Source organism: Bos indicus x Bos taurus, chromosome 5 (genome assembly GCF_003369695.1).
Source record: "Bos indicus x Bos taurus breed Angus x Brahman F1 hybrid chromosome 5, Bos_hybrid_MaternalHap_v2.0, whole genome shotgun sequence".
Classification (NCBI taxonomy): Eukaryota; Metazoa; Chordata; class Mammalia; order Artiodactyla; family Bovidae; genus Bos; species Bos indicus x Bos taurus.
Genome location: NC_040080.1, coordinates 28,626,830 through 28,648,187, shown reverse-complemented (window position 1 = coordinate 28,648,187; position 21,358 = coordinate 28,626,830). Strand labels below are relative to the sequence as shown.

Here is a 21,358-nt window from a genome sequence, read left to right as displayed (position 1 = left end):
GGCTAAAAGTTTTCTTTTTAGGTAAGTGGAAATGATTATTAAACAAAAGAAAAAAGCCCACCAATACCTTTTAGAATCTTTTTTTTTTTCCTTCAAAAGGCTGTTCTTTCACATTATTTTAACATGCTTTTCATTCAGCATAATTTTACTATCAGCTAAGAAACAGTATAAAATGATATTTGTCCTTTTCTGCTTTGGGTTTATTTTTGAAATGTCTGTGGCTGGTGGAAGCAGTTGTTAGAATATGTTACTCTCAGTCTTAGTAGGCAGTTACTTACATGTTTTAGACATTTAGAAATGCTGGATACCTAATTTGCTTGTGTACATGAATTTTGTCTTCCTTACTAAATTGAAAAATTTAAGACTGACAAGATCTAATATGTTAATGTATTCTCTATAGTTTCTGGCATGTAGTAAGTACTCAAGAGTTTATGGATTCATGAGCTAAACCCCACTAGAGTGTAAACATTGATATCATCTAGATTTTTACTATGAAATGGATTCAAGGTCATAGACTCAGTCCTTGTAGAGTTCTACCTGTGGCTTGAATACAATGAATTATAAACCATCTCATGATTATAATATGACCTAATATAATTGGGAGATAGAGTAAAATTCTACCAGTATGAATCACTGGCTATTACTGGAAAGTCAGTTTGACTCTGGAGATGGACAGAACCGTATATATCCAGTTTACATGTGAAGTAACCAAAATGTCTTTCTATATGAAGGACTACATGTTTATAGAATATTTAGAAATCCATATTTTCAAGACAGAGAGGAAAGAAGTAAGGTCCATATGTTGTTTGAAAAGTGAAACAAGAATCAAAATCCAATCTTCACTGCAAGAAGGTCAACATTTATTTAGTACTATGCAATAGAACTAAATTAATAGAACTAAACATCTGCTTTGATGGAAATATTTTATATTTGTGCTGCCCAATATGGTATACCACTAGCTAGATGTGGCTGGTGAGTGAAATGTGAAATTTCAAGTGAAATGTGGTCAGTGAGACTAAGGAACTGAATTTTAAATTTTATTCAATGCTAATTAAATTTAAATAACCAAGTGATTAGGGGATACTTTTTGGACAATGCTCTTATAGGTTAACAAGGATCTAGTGTAATAATTGGATCCTACTATAGGACAGGTACTGTGCTGTTTATATTAATTATCTAATAGGGCTATTATGAAATGTAAATCAATTAGTACGCATAAGGCACTTAGCATAAATGCTTATGCAAAATATTCAGCATTAGGCCATTTATTTATCAGTCCTACAAGGTAGATGCTATTACTTTTATTTAGCAGATGAGGAAACAAGAGTCTGACTGGAGTAAGTAACATATGCTGAGAAATATAGCCAGTAAGAGGCCAACTTAGAATTCAAACCCAGGAATTCAAACCTACCCTTAACAGCATCTAGTAGAACTGTCATCTCATGGTGCTAAACCAGTTTTTTAAAATTTATTTATTTTTAATTGAAGGATGGGGAAACAATGGAAACAGTAAGAGACTTTGTTTTGGGGGGCTCCAAAATCACTGTAGATGGTGACTGCAGCCATCAAATTAAAAGATGCTTGCTCCTTGGAAGAAAAACTATGACCAACCTTGACAGCTTATTAAAAAGCAGAGACATTATTTTGCCAACAAAGGTCCATCTAGTCAAAGCTATTGTTTTTCCAGTAGTCATGTATGGATATGAGAGTTGGACTATAAAGAAAGCTGAGCACCGAAGAATTGATGCTTTTGAACTGTGGTGTTGGAAAAGACTCTTGAGAGTCCCCTGGACTGCAGGGAGATCCAACCAGTCCATTCTAAAGGAAATCAGTCCTGAATACTCATTGGAAGGACTGATGCTGAAGCTGAAACTCCAATACTTTGGCTACCTGATGCAGAGAGCCAATTCATTAGGAAAGACCCTGATGCTGGGAAAAATTGAAGGTGGGAGCAGAAGGGGATGACAGTGGATGAGATGGCTGGATGGCATCACCAACTCAATGGACATGAGTTTGAGTGAGCTCCAGGAGTTGGTGATGGACAGAGAAAATTGGTGTGCTGCAGTCAGAATTGAAAGATAATTGCTTTACAGAATTTTGTTGCTTTTTGCCAAACTTCAAAATGAATCAGTCACAGGTATACAAATATCCCATGTGAACCTTCCTCCCATCTCTCTCCCCATCCCACCCCTCTAGGTTGATACAGAGCCCTGTTTGAGTTTCCTGAGACGTATAGAAAATTCCCGTTGGCTATCTATTTTACACATGGTAATGTAAGTTCCCATGTTACTCTCTCCATACAGCTCACCCTAAACCAAAAATTTCTGATGATTGTACTGATTCCAACACCATGCTGATTTACAAAAGATGTATGTATCTCCTACAATTTGCTGCAGTTATTAGCATGTATGTATGTGCCCATAGGAATCACCACATTTCCCTTCCAGGAGATATTTCTATCAGATCCCTCTCCTCTCACCCTGACATTTGGTTGGTCCACTGGACAGTGGAATGAAACATTAAAAATTCCTCTGTTGGCCAACAGAGAGCACCCAGGACTATGATGCATAGACTCAAATGTGCTGCTCTAGAGTCGAGTTGCTAGCAAGTCATCTTACATTTTTGACTCTCAGTTTCTTCTGGAAAATAAGCAAGTGATCAAAGGGGTTGGGAGGGAAACCAGGAAAAATCCTTGCTTGTTCTACATCATTGGGTTGCCATAATGTGAAAATGGGATAATATTTTTAAAATACTTTTAAAAAAATCCTAAAGCATTGTGCAACTGATATAATATTCTAGATTACTGTCCTTCATCTTTAATCAAAATGTACTGAAATAACCCCTGAATATATCAATATTATTGTGAAGAGAAAGGTTTGAGACGATGACTGTGAATTAATGTTATGAACTGTTAAGAAACGTATTGAAAAGATGTACAATGGTACTTTTAGTTGGTTCATTCCATTCCGTTTTGAATAGCTCTTTGGGGAACTCCAAACCATTAGCAAAGATAGACGACAGAAAGAGAGAAATAAGTGAAGCTTATTATTTTTGTTAATTCCCCAAGGGACTTACCATTTCTAGCAGGTTCAAGAGCAGCCGGCTGTGTCTTCTGACAATATTATAAGCTCGACAGCAAAGCTCCACAAAATCTTGGAAATGCTGTGGGTTTTTCCCACCCTCTGTAATAAAGTACTCCATCTCTGAAGTAAAAATAAAAGGGGCTCGGTCCCTATAAGCAAAAAAAGGGAAAAAAAAAAAGAAAGAAAGAAAAGCAAGAACAACCATAAGCAGGAAGAGAAATGGTTGAAAAAATCAAATTAGGCAATTACAACAACTTATTTCCATTTGAAAATTTTTGTTATTTTTCTCTCCACTCTAATGGATGAACCTCCTTCATTGTAGGATGGTTATAAAAGCTTGCTAATTATAGGTTTTGAATAATGTAACTGAGCTGTAACAGAGAAGGAAGGGCAAGTTATTTTACAAAGTTGACCTATACAGTCTCAAATAGTAATTTCAAGTTATTTTTGATGTGACTATTATCCATTAAAGTTAATATAGGGAATGTGATTTTACAGAAAATACATTTATTGCTAAAGTATGAAATGATAGAACAGATCATGTTTTTAACCTCATGGTACTTTTTCTTTGTTTTAATGGTCTTCCCTGATGGCTCAGATGGTAAAAAATCTGCCTGCAATGAGAGAGACTCAGGGTCAATCCCTGGATTGGGAAGATACTCTGGAGAAGAAAGTGAAGTCGCCCAGTCGTGTCCGACTCTTTGTGACCCCATGGACTGTAGCACACTAGGCTCCTCCATCCATGGAATTTTCTAGGCAAGAGTACTGGAGTGGGTTGCTATTTCCTTCTCTAGTGGATCTTCCCAACCTAGGGACTGAACCTGGGTTTCCTGCATTGTGGGCAGATGCTTTACCATCTGAGCCACCAGGGAATCCCAAGGGAATGGCAACCCACTCCAGTATTCTTGCCTGGAAAATTCCATGGACAGAGGAGCCTAGCAGGCTACAGTCTTTGGGAAGACTGAGTGACTAACACTTTCTTTCACTTTCAACAAATTGAGGAGCATTATTTACAACAGCCAAGATATGGAAGCAACCTAAGTGTCCATCAATATACAAATGTATAAAGAAGATGTGACATATATATATATATATATATATATATATATATATAAAATGAAATGTTATTCAGCCATAAAAAAGAATGAAATCTTGCCATTTTCAACAACATGGATATATCTAGAAGGCATCATCCTAAATGAAATGAGTCACAGAAAGACACATACTATATGATTTCATTCACACGTAGATTCTAGAAAACAAACACAAAAAAACATAAACAGACTCATAGAATCAGAGAACAAACTGGGGTTGCCGGAGGGGAGGGAGATGGAGGAATTAGTGAAATAGGTAGAGGAGACCAAGAGTTAGAAACTTCCTGTTATAAAATAAATAAGTCATAGGGACGTAATGTACAGCATAGGGACATAATGTACAGCATAGGGAATATAGTCAAAATAATACTGTAATAACTTTGTATGGACACAGATGGTAACTGGACTTATTGTGTTGATCATTTTATAATGCATAAAAAATATTGAATCACTATGTTCTACAGCTGAAATGAATGATGGTATTGTAAGTCAACTATAGTTCAGAACAACAACAAAAAAAAAGCTAAGATATGCATGACAAATTATTTCAGAAGGTAATCTATGAAAAACACAGATGTTACCAATTCATTGTGATATGCTTAGTAAGGGGAAAAGAGGTAGCTATATTTCATTTTATACTAGGTATAATAAAAATATTGGTCAGAAAGGAGGAAATATGACCAGACACTGTTAGTATGGGATCGTGAAAAATCGGACATGACTTAGCGACTGAACAACAATACCTAGCTCTTAGAATTGCTGTGAGGACTAAGAACATACACACAAAGGCCGGACACAGAGAGAACTACACATCTGTGAATGGCTATAACAGGTTCATGCAGACAGCACAGACTGTAGCCTTGCCAGGTACGCTTCCAGTCATATTCAACCACTTACTAGTTCTGCAACCCTGAACAAGTCACTTGGCCTCTGAGTGGCTCAATCTCTTCCTCTGTAAAATGGGAATAAGAGCTCTTGACTCTTTGGATAGGTGAGAGGATTAAATGAGTATAAGTACTTAAAACATAGCCTGGCATATAGTAAACACTCAATAATTCTAAATACTGTTCTTAGTCTCCAAACTAATAAAATTATTCTTAGAGCTGAACCTAGTCATAGTTAAATCTCTCTTTCTCTTCAAAAATTCCATGTGTGAGATCCCATCTATCCTTAAATGTTTAATTTACTTTCAGCTTCTCCAAAGTGATCTCTTTGGCTGCATAAGCCCTTAAGTGGACATTTGAATTTGGTAGCATTTTTTATAAATCATTCAACCATGGGGTCATCACTACAGTTAACATTTCAGTGAGTTTTAGCAAAATCTTAGACTTCTATAATCAGAAAAAAACTTAATTTTATATATAAAAGTCTTCTAATTCTTTTTCTTACTCTCTATAGTATATTGGCTATATTGGGTGAAGTTTTTGAAATAATTTTGAGAGTCTCAAACTTTACAACTTCCTGAAATTTTCTTTTTTAGTGTGATAGATATGCTTTTCTCATTGATAGAGAAAAATATGTCTGACCAAATTGATTTCTTTTGGAAAATTTTTTAGTTATGCTTACCTTCCTGTGATAACATATTTCAAACATGTAAAAGAAACATATACAAATTAGAGAAAATATATAAACTAAAAGAAAGAACTGAAAGTGAACTGAAAGATGAACTCCCCAAGTTGGTAGGTGCCCAATATGTTTCTGGAGATCAGCAGAGAAATAACCTCAAAAGAATTAAGGGACGGAGCCAAAGCAAAAACAACACCCAGCTGTGCATGTGACTGGTAATAGAAGCAAGGTCTGATGCTGTAAAGAGCAATATTGCATAGGAACCTGGAATGTTAGGCCCATGAATCAAGGCAAATTGGAAGTGGTCAAATAAGAGGTGGTAAGACTGAACCTCGACATTCTAGGAATCAGCGAACTAAGATGGACTGGAATGGGTGAATTCAACTCAGTTCAGTTCAGTCACTCAGTCAAATCCGACTCTTTGCGACCCCATGAATCGCAGCACGCCAGGCCTCCCTGTCCATCACCAACTCCCGGAGTTCACTCAGACTCACGTCCATCAAGTCAGTGATGCCATGCAGCCATCTCATCCTCTGCCGTCCCCTTCTCCTCCTGCCCCCAATCCCTCCCAGCATCAGAGGCTTTTCCAATGAGTCAACTCTTCGCGTGAGGTGGCCAAAGTACTGAAGTTTCAGCTTCAGCATCATTCCTTCCAAAGAAATCCCAGGGCTGATCTTCAGAATGGACTGGTTGGATCTCCTTGAAGTCCAAGGGACTCTCAAGAGTCTTCTCCAACACCACAGTTCAAAAGCATCAATTCTTCAGCACTCAGCTTTCTTCACAGTCCAACTCTCACATCCATACTTCAGTATTCTTGCCTTGAGAACCCGATGAACAGTATGAATTCAACTCAGATGACCATTATATCTACTACTTTGGGTAGGAATCACTTAGAAGAAATGGAGTAGCCATCATGGTCAACAGAAGAGTCCAAAATGCAGTACTTGGATGCAATCTCAAAAATGGCAGAATGATCTCTGTTCATTTCCAAGCCAAACCATTCGATATCATGGTAATCCAAGTGTATGCCTGACCAGTAATGCTGAAGAAGCTGAAGTTGAATGGTTCTATGAAGACCTACAAGACCTTTTAGAACTAACACCCAAAGAAGATGTCCTTTTCATTATAGGGGTTGCTGCTGCTGCTAAGTCGCTTCAGTCGTGTCTGACTCTGTGCGATCCCATAGATGGCAGCCCATCAGGCTTCCCCGTCCCTCGGATTCTCCTGGCAAGAACACTGGAGAGGGTTGCCATTTCCTTCTCCAATGCATGAAAGTGAAAAGTGAAAGTGAAGTCGCTCAGTCATGTCCGACTCCTAGCAACCCATGGACTGCAGCCTACCAGGCTCCTCTGTCCATAGGATTTTCCAGGCAAGAGTACTGGAGTGGGGTGCCATTGCCTTCTCTGTCATTATAGGGGACTGGAATGCAAAAGTAGGAAGTCAAGAAACACCTGGAGTAACAGGCAAATTTGGCCTTGGAGCACAGAATGAAGTAGGGCAAAGGCTAATAGAGTTTTGCCAAGAGAATGCACTGGTTACAGCAAACACCCTCTTCCAACAACACAAGAGAAGACTCTACATATGGACATAACTAACCCTAACTCTACACATATACATCACCAGATGGTCAACACCGAAATCAGATTGATTATATTCTTTGCAGCTAAAGATGAAGAAGCTCTATACAGTCAGCAAAAACAAGACTTGGAGTGACTCTGGCTCAGATCATGAACTCCTTATTGCCAAATTCAGACTGAAATTGAAGAAAGTAAGGAAAACCACTAGGCCATTCAGGTATGACCTAAATCAAATCACTTATGATTATACAGTGGAAGTGACAAACAGATTTAAGGGATTAGATCTGATAGACAGAGTGCCTGATGAACAATGGATGGAGGTTCATGACATTGTACAGGAGGCAGTGATCAAGACCATGCCCAAGAAAAGAAATGCAAAAAGGCAAAATGGTTGTCTGAGGAGGCCTTACAAATAGCTGAGAAAAGAGGCAAAAGGTAAAGGAGAAAAGGAAAGATATACCTATTTGAATGCAGAGTTTCAAAGAATAGGAAGGAGAGATGAGAAAGCCTACCTCAGTGATCAATGCAAAGAAATAGAGGAAAATAATAGAATGGGAAAGACTAGAGATCTCTTCAAGGATATTAGAGATACCAAGGGAACATTTCGTGCAAAGATGGGCTCAATAAAGGACAGAAATGGTATGGGCCTGACAGAAGCAGAAGATATTAAGAAGGTGTGGCAAGAATACACAGGAGAACTATACAAAAAAGATCTTCATGACCCAGATAATCACGATGGTGTGATCACTCACCTAGAGCCAGACTTCATGGAATGCGAAGTCAAGTGGGCCTTAGGAAGCATCACTATGAGCAAAGCTAATGGAGGTGATGGAATTCCAGTTGAGCTATTTCAAATCCTAAAAGATGTGACAGTGCTTCACTCAATATGCCAGCAAATTTGGAAAACTCAGCAGTGGCCACAGGACTGGAAAAGGTCAGTTTTAATTCCAATCCCAAAGCAAGGCAAGGCCAAAGAATACTCAAATTACCACATAGTTGCACTCATCTAACACAGTAGCAAAGTAATGTACAAAATTCTCCAAGTCTTCAACAGTATGTGAATCGTGAACTTCCAGATATTCAAGCTGGTTTTAGGAAAGGCTGAGGAACCAGAGATCAAATTGCCAATACCTGTTGGATCATCGAAAAAGCAAGAGAGTTCCAGAAAACATCTACTTCTCTTTTACTGACTACGCCAAAGCCTTTGACTGTGTGGATCACAATAAACTGTGGAAAATTCTTGAAGATGGGAATACCAGACCACCTGACCTGCCTCCTGAGAAATCTGTATGCAGGTCATGAAGCATTAGTTAGAACTGGAACTGGAACAACAGACTGTTTCCAAATCGGGAAAAGAGTACGTCAAGGCTGTATACTGTTATCCTGTTTTTTAACATATATGCAGAGTCCATCATGAGAAACGCTGGGCTGGATGAAGCACAAGCTGGAATCAAGATTGCCGGGAGAAATACCAATAATCTCAGATATGCAGATGACACCACCCTTATGGCAGAAAGTGAAGAGGAACTAAAAAGCCTTTTGATGAAAGTGAAAGAGGAGAGTGAAAAAGTTGGCTCAATACTCAACATGCAGAAAACTAAGATCATGGCATCTGATATCATCACATCATGGCAAATGGATGAGGAAACCATGGAACCAGTGATAGACTTTTTCATTCTGGGCTCCAAATTCACTGCAATTGTGACTGCAGCCATGAAATTAAAAGATGCTTGCTCCTTGGTAGAGAAGTTATAACCAACCTAGACAGCATATTAAAAAACAGAGACATCACTTTGCCAACAAAGGTCCGTCTAATTAAAGCTATAGTTTTTCCAGTAGTCATGTATGGATGTAAGAGTTGGACTATAAAGAAAGCTGAGGGCCAAAGAATTGATGCTTTTGAACTATGGTGTTGGAGAAGACTCTTGAGAGTCCCTTGGACTGCAAGAATATCCAACCAGTCCATCCTAAAAGAGATCAGTCCTGGGTGTTCATTGGTAGGACTGATGTTGAAGCTGAAACTCCAATACTTTGGCCACCTGATGTGAAGAGCAGACTCATTTGAAAAGACCCTGATGCTGGGAAAGATTGAGGGCAGGAGGAGAAGGGGACAACAGAGGATGAGATGGTTGGAATGGCATAACTGACTTAATGGACTTGGGTTTGGGTGGACTCTGAGAGTTGGTAATGGACAGGGAGGCCTGGCATGCTGTGGTTCATGGGGTCACAAAGAGTTGCACATGACTGAGTGACTGACCTGAACTGAATTTTAGCTATGTTTAAATATTATGATAGTCTAAACTATGGCATCTTTTCTATATGATTTGCATGGCTCACTTCTGAGAAATTTTTAAAAGTAATTAGAATTTGACTAAGATTTTTCTATAAACACTAGGAAGCCTCATATGAAACAGAATGCTCTCCCAGCCTACAAGCTGTAGGAATTGTAGCTGGACTGTGATTTATCAGTCTACTCAAATGTGACCACAATCCCAGGTTGCAGAATTAATGTATTGGAGCCTGTGTATGAAGTTAAAGCAATACTCACAAGTCTGAGATATAAATTGGTTGTGGCAAGAGGGAAGATTGGAAACTATTTGATCTCTTAAGTATATACTGTACTGCATTCTGAATCATATGTTGGAAATCTCTCACTTATAGCTGTACAAATAAACCAGAAATTCCTTATTGTGACTATCCTTTTTTTTCCCCTTTTCCAGATAAGTGCTTTTGCTATTACCTGCCTAAGCCCTAACTATTTGTGCTTCTGTACCTTTTACTTGTGTAGTTTGCCATTTCTGGATATGTTTTTCTTTCCCTCTTAATATCCTTATTCTAAGAGACCAGGATCAAAAGTTCTTTTTTAACAAGTTTTCTCTAATTAACCTTTCCTTTGCTGATTTCTCCTTACTCTGCCTTATCCTTTTGCTTAGTCCTACAGCTAATATATTGTATTTTATATAGTCTCTAGTAATCTCATGAATTTCCCTCAATGATCTGTATGATTTTCAAGGGAACATGAAGTATTTTATTTTCCCTTTATATTTTTTAGTATCTCAAACAATATTTTGTTGCATTTATTGAATGCAACAGTAAATAAATACAAGCTCACACAGTGAAGAGCTTAGATGGTTTAACATTTATGTGGGAAGATGGTGTGAACAAACTTATTGTTATGATTCTGTCATTTTGTTGTCAAATTTAATCTTTTTATTAACTTATGATCAGTCTTTCCCTGAAATTATTATTCTGTAGAAATGCTGGGAGTATTTTGTATAAATTTTCAATATAGGTAGGAAGTAAGTAGTAGTTTAAAAATGTATATATACTTGGGAAATTTAAGGATATTTCTCTTATAAATAAATACTAATTACCGAGACAAGCATAAGCTTCCCTTTTAACTGTACTGTAGATATAAGCTCCTTGTATCAGGTGACTAGAATACCAAGGTCATCATCATTAACTATATACAGATTCTTACTGTACTGAGGGTACACAGAGATTTAGGAAATGTCTCTGCCCTGTGGGCTCCCAGGTGGCTCAGTGGTAAAGAATCCATCTGCCAATGCAGGAGACACAAGTTTGATCCCTGGGTTGGGAAGAACCTCTGGAGAAGGAAATGGCAACCTGCTCCAGTATTCCTGTCTGGAGAATTCCATAGACAAAGGAGCCTGGTGGGCTATAGTTCATGGTGTCTCAAACAGTCGGACACAACTTAGTGACTGAGCACACCTGCACACTTTGCTCCTTAGGTGACTTCAATCTAGCTAGAGAGGCATGCATCTAAAATGTTAGCATACTATAGGTATTTATCAACAGATATTTAATAAGCATCTATAATAGAGATATGGAAGGCTAACAGGTAGGTGGAGGTTAAAGATTTTAAAAACCAATACCCTAAAAGCAATGAAAATTTACTGAATGATAATAGTTTTTGAAAAGATCTTTCCAGCTATAATATGGAAAAGAACATAAAACAGCGAGGGTGTATGTGGGCAGATTAGGTAAGAGATGTTTGCAGAAGGTTTTGATTAGAGGTGAGAGTTGTTTAGATTAGAATTGTGGCATGCAGATACAGAAAAGTGTGTGTGTGTGTGTGTGTGTGCGCGCTTAGTCATGTCCAGCTCTTTGTGACTCCATGAACTGTAGCCCACCAGTCTCCTCTGCCCGTGGAATTCTCCAGGCAAGAATACTGGAGTGGGTTGCCACTCCCTTCTCCAGAGGATCTTCCTGACCCAGGGATTGAATGCAGGTCTCTGGCACTGCAGGTGGATTCTTTACCATCTCAGCCACCAGGGAAATACCTAGATACAGTGAAGTGGAAAGAATTAAAAACTACTTTGAAGAAAAAAATCAAGAGGACTTCATGATGGTTAAAATGGAAGCAAAAAGAAGAGCAGAGAAGAACTTTATATTTTTGGCTTGTGTATCAGGAAGGTGACAGTACAACATTCAGAGTGGGCTCAGTTTGAGCAAGTTACCTTTGAGACTTACAAGAACAGAGGATACTGAGGTATTGCAACACTTACTTCTGGACCACAAAGAAAGGATATAAACTGGAAGTAAAATTTTGTGACTTTTGGGAAGACTGAATAGGCATATTTTTCCTTATTCCTCCCACTAAGTACACAAAATCTCTTGGAAATTATATACAAAACAAATATAAGAAGACTCTTAAAGGGTGTAGAGAAGAGGAGAGACTTAATAGGGGCCTCAGACCTCAAGGAACAACATATATTTCTGCCTCACATATTCCAGACATAGAGCTCAGGAAGCCAGCAATATGTAAATGCCAGTGGATGTAGGCAAAAACATAACCAAAAGAAGGCCTACTCTCTCTAGCCAAAAGACTGGGAAAGGGTAGCTTGACAAGACAGAAAATGTTTAAACAATAACCACTCTACTCCAGCCAAATATCACAGAAAAGACTGTGACTATACTCCCCTCAGAGAAGGCAATGGCACCCCACTCTAGTACTCTTGCCTGGAAAATCCCAGGGATGGAGGAGCCTGGTAGGCGGCAGTCCATGGGGTTGCACAGAGTTGGACACGACTGAGCGACTTCACTTTCACTTTTCACTTTCATGCATTGGAGAAGGAAATGGCAACCCACTCCAGTGTTCTTGCCTGGAGAATCCCAGGGATGGGGAAGCCTGGTGGGCTGCTGTCTATGGGGTCACACAGAGTCGGACACGACTGAAGTGACTTAGCAGCATACTGCCCTACCACACTAGAAATGATGAACAGTGGGGAGCTTAAACTTCCATGCTCACAAGGCTGTACTGAGGTACCTCAGTTCCCTCTCCAGGGGGTATCAGAGACAGGTGAGTAAGGAGCTAGGTATTGGTGAAGAGATACATAGATCAGTGGGAAAGGATAAATAATGCAGAAATACTAATTTGTATAGCCAAGGTTATGGTTTTTCCAGTAGTCATGTACAGATGTTAGAGTTGGACCATAAAGAAGACTGAGCACTGAAGAGCTGATGCTTTTGAATTGTGGTGCTTGAGAAGACCTTTGAGAATCCCCTGGACAGCAAGAAGATCAAATAGTCAATCCTAAAGGAAATCAACCTTGAAAATTCATTGGAAGGACTGATGCTGAAGCTGAAGCTCCAATATTTTGGCCACCTGACTCAAAGAGCTGACTTACTGGAAAAGACCCTGATACTGGGAAAGGCTGAGAGCAGGATGAGAAGAGGGTGACAGAGGATGAAATGGTTTAATGGCATCACCAACATGATGGATGCAAACTCTAAGAGACAGTGAAGGACAGGGAAGCCTGGCATGCTGCAGTCCATGGCATCACAAAGAGTTGGATACAACTGAGTAACTAAACAATAGGCTCAAATAAATATGCCAACTGATTTTTGAAAAAGGGGCAAAGACAATTTGATGGAAAAAGGTTTCAGTCTTTTGACCAGATGATACTGTAACAATCAGACATCTATAAGCAAAAATATAAACTTTGATCTAAATCTCATACCTAATATAAAAATTAACTTAAATGGATTACAGACTTAAATACAAAATGTAAAAGCAAAATTTCTTGGAAGAGAACACAAAAGAAAATTTGGGGGCTATGCAAAAAGTTTTTAAGAGGATGAAAAGAAAAGTTATACACTGAGAGATAATATTTGCAAATCCCATAGCCAGCAGAGGAGCAGTGTCTAGAATATGTAAAGAACTCTCAAACTTTAACAGTAAAAAACAAACAATATAATTAAAAAATGGGAAAAAGACATGAAATGTTTCATTGAAGGATATGCAATAAATAAGCATATAAAGAATGGTTGACATCATTAGCTATTATGTGTATGTGTATGTGTGTGTGTGTGTAGGGGGGGTACTCAGTCATGTGTGTGCTCAGTAGTGGTCAAATCTTTGTGACCCATGGACTATAGCCTGCCAGGCTCCTTTGTCCATGGGATTCTCCAGGCAAGAATACAGGAGTGGGTTGCCATGCCCTCTTCCAGGGGATCTTCCTGACCCAGGGATTGAACCCGTGTCTCCTGCATTGGCAGGTGGATTCTTTACCACCGAGTCACCTGAGAATCCTCATTAGTTATTCAGTTCAGTTCAGTTCAGTCGCTCAGTCAGGGAAAAGCAAATTAAAGCCACAATGACATGTCCATAAGAATGACTAAAATATATAGTTAATGACAATACCAAACGCTGGTAAGAACATGGAGAAAATGAATAACTCATACACTGATGGTGAAAATGTAAGTAGTACAGCCACTGTGGAAAACCACTTGGCAGTTTGTTAGCAACAACATGAACTATCATACAATCCAGAAATTATATTTTTGGGCTTTTGACTCAGAGAAATGAAAACATATTCACATAGAAACCTGTATGTGAATGTATAAAGCAGCTTTCCTTGTAATAGCTAGAAACTGGAAATAACACAAATGTTCTTCAGTGGGTGAATAATTAAATAAACTATGGTATATCTATACCATGGAATATTATTTGTCAATAAAAGAAACAAAGTACTGATACACACAACAGTTTGGATGACTCTCCAGTCAATTATGCTATGTGAAAAAGGCCAGCCCCCAAAGTTACATCATTGTGTGACTTCATTTATATAATACTCTTGAAATGACAAAATTGTCAAAATGGAGAACAAATTAGTAGTTGCCAGGGGCTAAGGATGTAGAGAGATAGGGGGTGAGAGGGAAGTGGGGTGACATGGAGGCTCTGGGGGTGATGAAGCTGTTCTGTATCTGGATGGTATCAATATTAAGAAGCTGGCCATGATATTGTACTGTAATTTTATAAGATGCTACCAGTGAGGGAAACTGATAAAGGGCACACAGGATCTCTTTGCATTATGTGTTAAAACTACACATGAATCTGCAAGTATCTCAAAATAAAATGTTCAATATTAAACTTTGTATGAGTCATCTGGATATAAATATTGATAGAGGCCTTGGATGTAGCTGATAGCAGTGTGCTGGAGACAGGACAGGGAGAAGAGAAAGAAAAGGGCTAAGAAATCTCCGGGAACCTGACATCTAGTGGCTTGGGAAAAGGAAGTCACCCTGCATTGGACACTGCCTGGGGGAGAAAACTAGAAGGGAAGCAAAGATCATCACTATTCTGGAGATGGAATAGTTAACGCTGCTGAAATCTGCAGGTAAATTAGGTAAAATGAGAAATAAATAATGTTGTGCATGCTAAGTCACTTTAGTTGTGTCTGACTCTTAGCAACCCTATGGACTATAGCCCACCAGGCTTCTCTGTCCATGGAATTCTCCAGGCAAGAATACTGGAGTGAGTTGCCATTTCCTTCTCCAGGGGATCTTCCCAACCCAGGGTTGGAACCTGTGTCTCAGATGTCTCCTGCATTGGCAGGAGGGTTCTTAACCACTAGCACCACCTGGGAAGCCCAAATAATGTTGGGTTTAGCACAGTGAAGGTCACTGATATTATCAAGTAATGAAGAATAAAACCAGGTTGAAGTGGGGAATCAGAGGTAAGAGATGTAGGTCAGGAGTTTGGATACCTCTTTCACGAAATTTGTGAAGGTGAGCAAAATGCATGGAAATGGGGGGGTTTGAGGCAAGGTCATTTAAACTTTGGAGAAATAAGCATATTTAACAGTATTATTTAAAAGGGAGAGAGAATTCTGTGAAGGTTCAAAGGTTAGGACCTTGTGCTTTCACTGCTGTGAAGTGTGAAAGTGTTAATTACTCAATCATGTCTGACAGTTTGCGACCCCAGGGATTATAGCTCATCAGGCGCCTCTGTCCATGGAATTCTCCAGGCTAGAATACTAGAGTGGGTTGCCATGCCCTCCTCCAAGGGATCTTCCTGACCCAGGGATTGAACCCACATTTCCTGCTTTGCAGGTGGATTCTTTACTGTCTGAGCCCCCAGGGAAGTGATGGCACAGGTTCAATTTCTGGTTGGGGAACTAAGATCCTGTAAGTTTCACAGTGTGGCCAATAAATAAATAGGTAGGAGAGGAATGCAGGGAAGTATGAATTCTTGGTAGTATAATGCAGCAGTCCCCAGCTTTTTTGGTACCAGGGACCGGTTTCGTGGATGACAATTTTTCCATGGATGGGGGTGGAGATGGTTTGGGAATGATTCAAGTCCATTACATTTGTTGTGCACTTTATTTCTACTGTTACATCAGCTCCACCTCCGATCATCAGGCATTAGGTCCAGTATAATGTATGTAAGAAGGTGAGAAGGAAATGGCTCCAAAGCACAGATGGAGGGACTGGCTTTGGAAAGGAAAAACAAATTGTCTATTATCACAACAAGAAAGAAGTTGTGATGCAAACATAAGTTTCTGAGTTTTGTTTTGAGCACAAAAGCAGGCTCTGTTCTGTTTCCCTTTTTCTTTTTTTTCCACAATAAAGTAGGAGGTGTGGCTGTCTGTGTAAAATAAGGAGTAGTAAACAGTGGGTTGGAGAGACTGAAGGTTTATCCTTCAAGGATAAGTATGGTAGGATTGCTGGGCCATGTGGATGGCCCATTGGAAACCAAGAACATCTGCCCTGTTGTGCTGAGGCTTTCCTGGAGTGCAAAACTGCTGAGTGTCAGTAGCCCTGGCAGTGAAGACCACCCTATTCTGAAATACAGTATTAATGAAATGGACCAAGCATGCCGACTGCAATGGCTGCACCCCGAAACGGCTGTGGTGCAGTCTCCTTAAAATGAGCATTCTTCCATTTATTGAACCGCTCCTTAAACAAATAGGTACATACTTAAAAAATGAATGATGTTGGATTTTAAAGTGTCAAGCACCTAACCTATTTGAGGACATAATAGTCTTTGGCCATACCAAGTTCAACAAAACAGTCCCTGCTGAACTCGGAAAATTAGAGTCACATCCCTTGAGCACTTAATTTCTTTTCTTTGTTTTCAGAGATGGTTCTTTTTATTACAAGAAGTTTTGGTCCTCCATAGGCCAACTTCCAATAGTTAACTTTATTTTGAGTTGTATGTTCATTCAATTATAAATTTCTACCAATGGCACCCCACTCCAGTACTCTTGCCTGGAAAATCCCATGGATGGAGGAGCCTGGTAGGCTGCAGTCCACTGGGTCGCTAAGAGTCGGACACGACTGAGCAACTTTGCTTTCACTTTTCACTTTCATGCATTGGAGAAGGAAATGGCAACGCACTCCAGTATTCTTGCCTGGAGAATCCCAGGGACAGGGGAGCCTGGTGGGCTGCCGTCTATGGGGTCGCACAGAGTCAAACACGACTGAAGTGACTTAGCACTAGAATATTTCATGTTTTTTTCTTCCAGCTTGTTGTTCTGATCTTGGTGCAAAAGTCAGATTGCATCTTTCCTTCTGGGCTGTCGAATGACCAACAGCAACTAAAGTAACACTGAGGAGTTCACAACTTTCTTTCCTCTAAAGGTAAATAGAGTTATCTCTACAAAGAGTCAGTTTTCTAAAGGAACAAAGTGAATTCGGACACAAAAGTAAACATTGTCTTTGGCAAAACAACAAAGCTACCAAATAAGTCAACAGAATATGACCTAACATTTTTGAAGATTAATGTTCAGTGTATGAATTTAGAAATTTTGTGTTCTTACTATCTTAAAAAACCAACTGACTGACTTCTACATCATATTTGGAAATTTATCGTCATATTCTGAGAAGCTCACTAAAGTTTATGTGGCATTAACTCACTAAGACAAAAAAGTCCCTGGTATTTTATTACTCTAACACTGGACTCTCTCAAGGAGAATAGACAATCATAAGAAGCATTCTTTGCTTTTGTAATCTCTTGCTTTCTTAATTTATACCTGTATGATAAGCAACTAAAAGTTACAGAGAAAACTGTTGTTTAGTCACTACGTCATCTCCGACTCTTTTGCAAACCCGTGGACTACAGTCCACCAGGCTCTTCTGTCCATGGGATTTCCCAGGCAAGAATACTGGAGCAGGTTGCCATTTCCTTCTCCAGGAGATCTTTCCGACCCTGTTAGACTTTTTTTTAAATGTAAGAAAAAAAAAAGGGTGAGCAGTTGTGCCTAAGTTTTCATTTATAAAAGAGCATATTGCCCATAGACAAGGGAGTGGCCCTGCTGCGGTCACACTTGGTCCTAGTGTTTGAATGCCTCTTACCACACAACTATCTTGTAACACATTTGATCATAGTTGCTCAGGACATGAATTTAATATATATAATGGCCATAAATGCAGGATAACTATGCCATTTGGTACTAACTAAAGAAACAGCCAACTTTCCCAATGCTGAAGAGGAAATATTGTGTTGGAATTACAGAGAAATGGAATTACAGAGAAACAGAATTACCAAATTCCTACATGGCACCCTCCCAAGGGTACCACCACCCAATGACTAGGACTCTAGACAAATTATAATGACGAAGACCCCTATCTTAGTTCTTGATTCATAAATTAGAGAAAATAACAGTAACGTCCTCAAAGACTTTTGTAAGAATTAATTAAGATAGCATATTCAAAAGCAGAGACATTACTTTGCCAACAAAGGTCCGTCTAGTCAAGGCTATGGTTTTTCCAGTGGTCATGTATGGATGTGACAGTTGGACTGTGAAGAGAGCTGAGCACCAAAGAACTGATACTTTTGAACTGTGGTGTTGGAGAAGACTCTTGAGAGTCCCTTGGACTACAAGGAGGTCCAACCAGTCCATTCTAAAGGAGATCAGCCCTGGGTGTTCTTTGGAAGGAATGATGCTAAAGCTGAAACTCCAGTACTTTGGCCACCTCATGCAAAGAGTTGACTCATTGGAAAAGACTGTGATGCTGGGAGGGACTGGGGGCAGGAGGAGAAGGGGACAGCAGAGGATAAGATGGCTGGATGGCATCACTGACTCAATGGATGTGAGTCTCAGAGAACCCCAGGGGTTGGTGATGGACAGGGAGGCCTGGCATGCTGCGATTCATGGGGTCGCAAAGAGTCGGACATGACTTAGTGACTGAACTGAACTGAATTGAACTGAACGCATATCAAGTACTGACAAGTCTTTAAAGGGTAATTTTGAATCTCTCCTTTAGAATCTGCTCCCTACTACTGGATGATATAGCACTACACTGAGAAGCACGGCTTTCTACCACTCCCAGAGATATTTCACAGCAATTTGAGAAAAGCTATGTCTTTCAGTATTGATGATGGAGGCAGGGAATATGAAGTGTGGGTTGCAAAGACAGAGAACTCAGCAAGGATTCATGGTGGTAGAATTTGTCTGCTATACTCTGTGCACATACTTTGTATTTCCTTTTATAGGATGAAAGTGTGAAAGTGTTAGTCACTCAGTCATGTCTGACTCTTTGGGGCCCCTTGGACTGTAGCCCACCAGGCTCCTCTGTCCATGGAATTCTCTAGGCAAGAATACTGCACTGGGTAGCCATTCTCTTCTGCAGGGGATCTTCCTGACCCAGGGATCAAACTGGGGTCTTTTGCATTGCAGGTGGATTCTTTACCATCAGAGCTACTGGGGAAGCCCTTTTATAGGATAGTTCATCTAGTATTTACTTGAGCAACTGATAAAGCCAGTAAGTGGATACATACAAAAGGACATATACAAGTTTGAAAGGCTCTAGTGCTGAACACATGTTTGTACATTGCACTGCAATGTGGGACTCAGTAATGAGGCACATTTTATTTCTATTACTGAAATTATTATTACTAATTTCATGAGTTAAAAATGTTTTTGTCCCCAAGAAGTATCATTGTCACATTAAAATATACTGTTTTAAAGATTTTGAAAAGCTCCAGACTGCCACCATGGTGGATGGTGATATTAGCACACAAATTAAGTGGGGAATGTTTCAGCCTACACTTTCCCTAATACCACAAGCAACCTACATTTCAGAGAGCACATTCTGCTGTCCAACACAAAGAACACAGGTCTCTTGTCTCATATCCATGAGTTAATTGAGAAGGCAGATTTGGCATCTCCATTGGACAGGAGAGCACCTTGTATAATTAGACAGCACAAGAAACCTCATCTGTGCAATATAATAAGAACATAAAGGTACATGTAGTATCACAAAAAGAACATTTAAAGTCTTGGGAGATCTCCAAATTCTCAGCAGTTATTAACTAAGAAGACCCTCACCAATAATCTCTTAAGCGTAAAACAAAGTTTTCCCTCCACTAACCTCTTTTATAACTCATTGTGGGTCCTAAGTTAGACTCTGGGAGGTCCTTGATCTTTAATTGCTTAATAACTTTAGATACTGACTCTGGAGTTCCTCCCAGGCTCAGACATGCCATCTTGCTTCTTTGAAAATGGTAATTAAAACAGCTACCTCTTCTAAGTATCAGTCCTACTTTCCTAAGTGTGATATTTTGGGAGTGAGTTTATAGTAGATTGGGATTATATTGGGCCTCCCAGGTGGCACTAGCTGTAAAGAACCCACCTGCCAATGTAAGAGACATAAAAGATGTGGGTTCAATTCCTGGGGTGGGAAGATCCCCTGGAGGAGGGCATGGCAATTCACTCCAATATTCTTGCCTAGAGAATACCCATGGACAGAGGAGCCTGGTGGACTACAGTCCATGGGGTTGCAAGGAGTCAGACACAACTGAAGTGACTTAGCACACGTGCAGGATTTTATGAAAATGGGAAGAAAATGGTCAGCTGATCCAAATTCCCATATTTTGCCCCCTTGAGCTTGAGTTCAAGGAAAAGCGCACAGTTATGCTTTACATGGAATTCCAGTGTTTGCTTGGGTTAGAAATCAGTCTGGATATAAAAAAAAATATTATTTATACTATGATGCTTGTATCATAAAGGCAAAAATCAAGAATAGCCCAAATTGACTCTGAAAACATTCCAGTCACTCCTAAAGTTGCCATACGCATGATCAAAATTTAGGAAGCTTGAATGGAAATGGACCTTTTACCTCTTATTCAAGAGTTTAACACCAGGAGTGTCTCCCCGAGCACAGAAGCAGATACTGTTTCTTCATTTGGGTATCAGATAAAGTTCTAATATCTGGCTCAAGTTTAGGAGATATAAGTCTTTCTTTAAAAACTAGACTCAGACTCAGGATTATGAGATATTTTTATTGACAAGCACATTGTACCTTGGATCAGCTGAGGAATCAGCACCCATGTCTTCCATCTTAAACACGCTTTGTTCCCATTGTTCAGGAAGGCAGGATCCTTACAGTATTTATTCTCTCTCTCCCCTTCTCTCCTTCCCTCTTTCATTTTGTTCCTTTTATTCCCTCTCTGTCACAAACTTTTCTTCCTTTCTCAAGCACTCTTCACTTTTTTCATCTGACAATCTACAAGTTTCTCTTTGAAAAAAAACTCATTGGTTGGTTTGGTTTTGGCTCTTTTTTTTTTTTTTTTTCCCCTTAAGTTATTTTATTTTTTATTATTTTGATTTATTTTTTTATTGAAGGATAATTGCTTTACAGAATTTTGTTGTTTTCTGTCAAATCTCAACATGAATCAGCCACAGGTATACATATATCCCCTCCCTTTTGAAACTCTCCCCCACCTCACCCCTCTAGGTTGATACAGAACCCCTGTTTGAGTTTCCTGAGACATATAGCAAATTCCTGT

General features: G+C 39.4%; 1 protein-coding gene across 4 annotated transcripts in view; it reads right to left on the bottom strand.

Moving 5' to 3' along the window:
* PIK3C2G (phosphatidylinositol-4-phosphate 3-kinase catalytic subunit type 2 gamma) overlaps window positions 1-21,358 on the bottom strand; it is a 664,807-nt gene that overhangs the window by 128,272 nt on the left and 515,177 nt on the right. For all 4 annotated transcript variants that reach the window (XM_027541447.1, XM_027541446.1, XM_027541448.1 and 1 more), the window contains one exon: window positions 3,076-3,232. In XM_027541447.1, coding sequence (XP_027397248.1) covers window positions 3,076-3,232 — 157 coding nt within the window. The remainder of the gene's footprint in view (window positions 1-3,075; window positions 3,233-21,358) is intronic.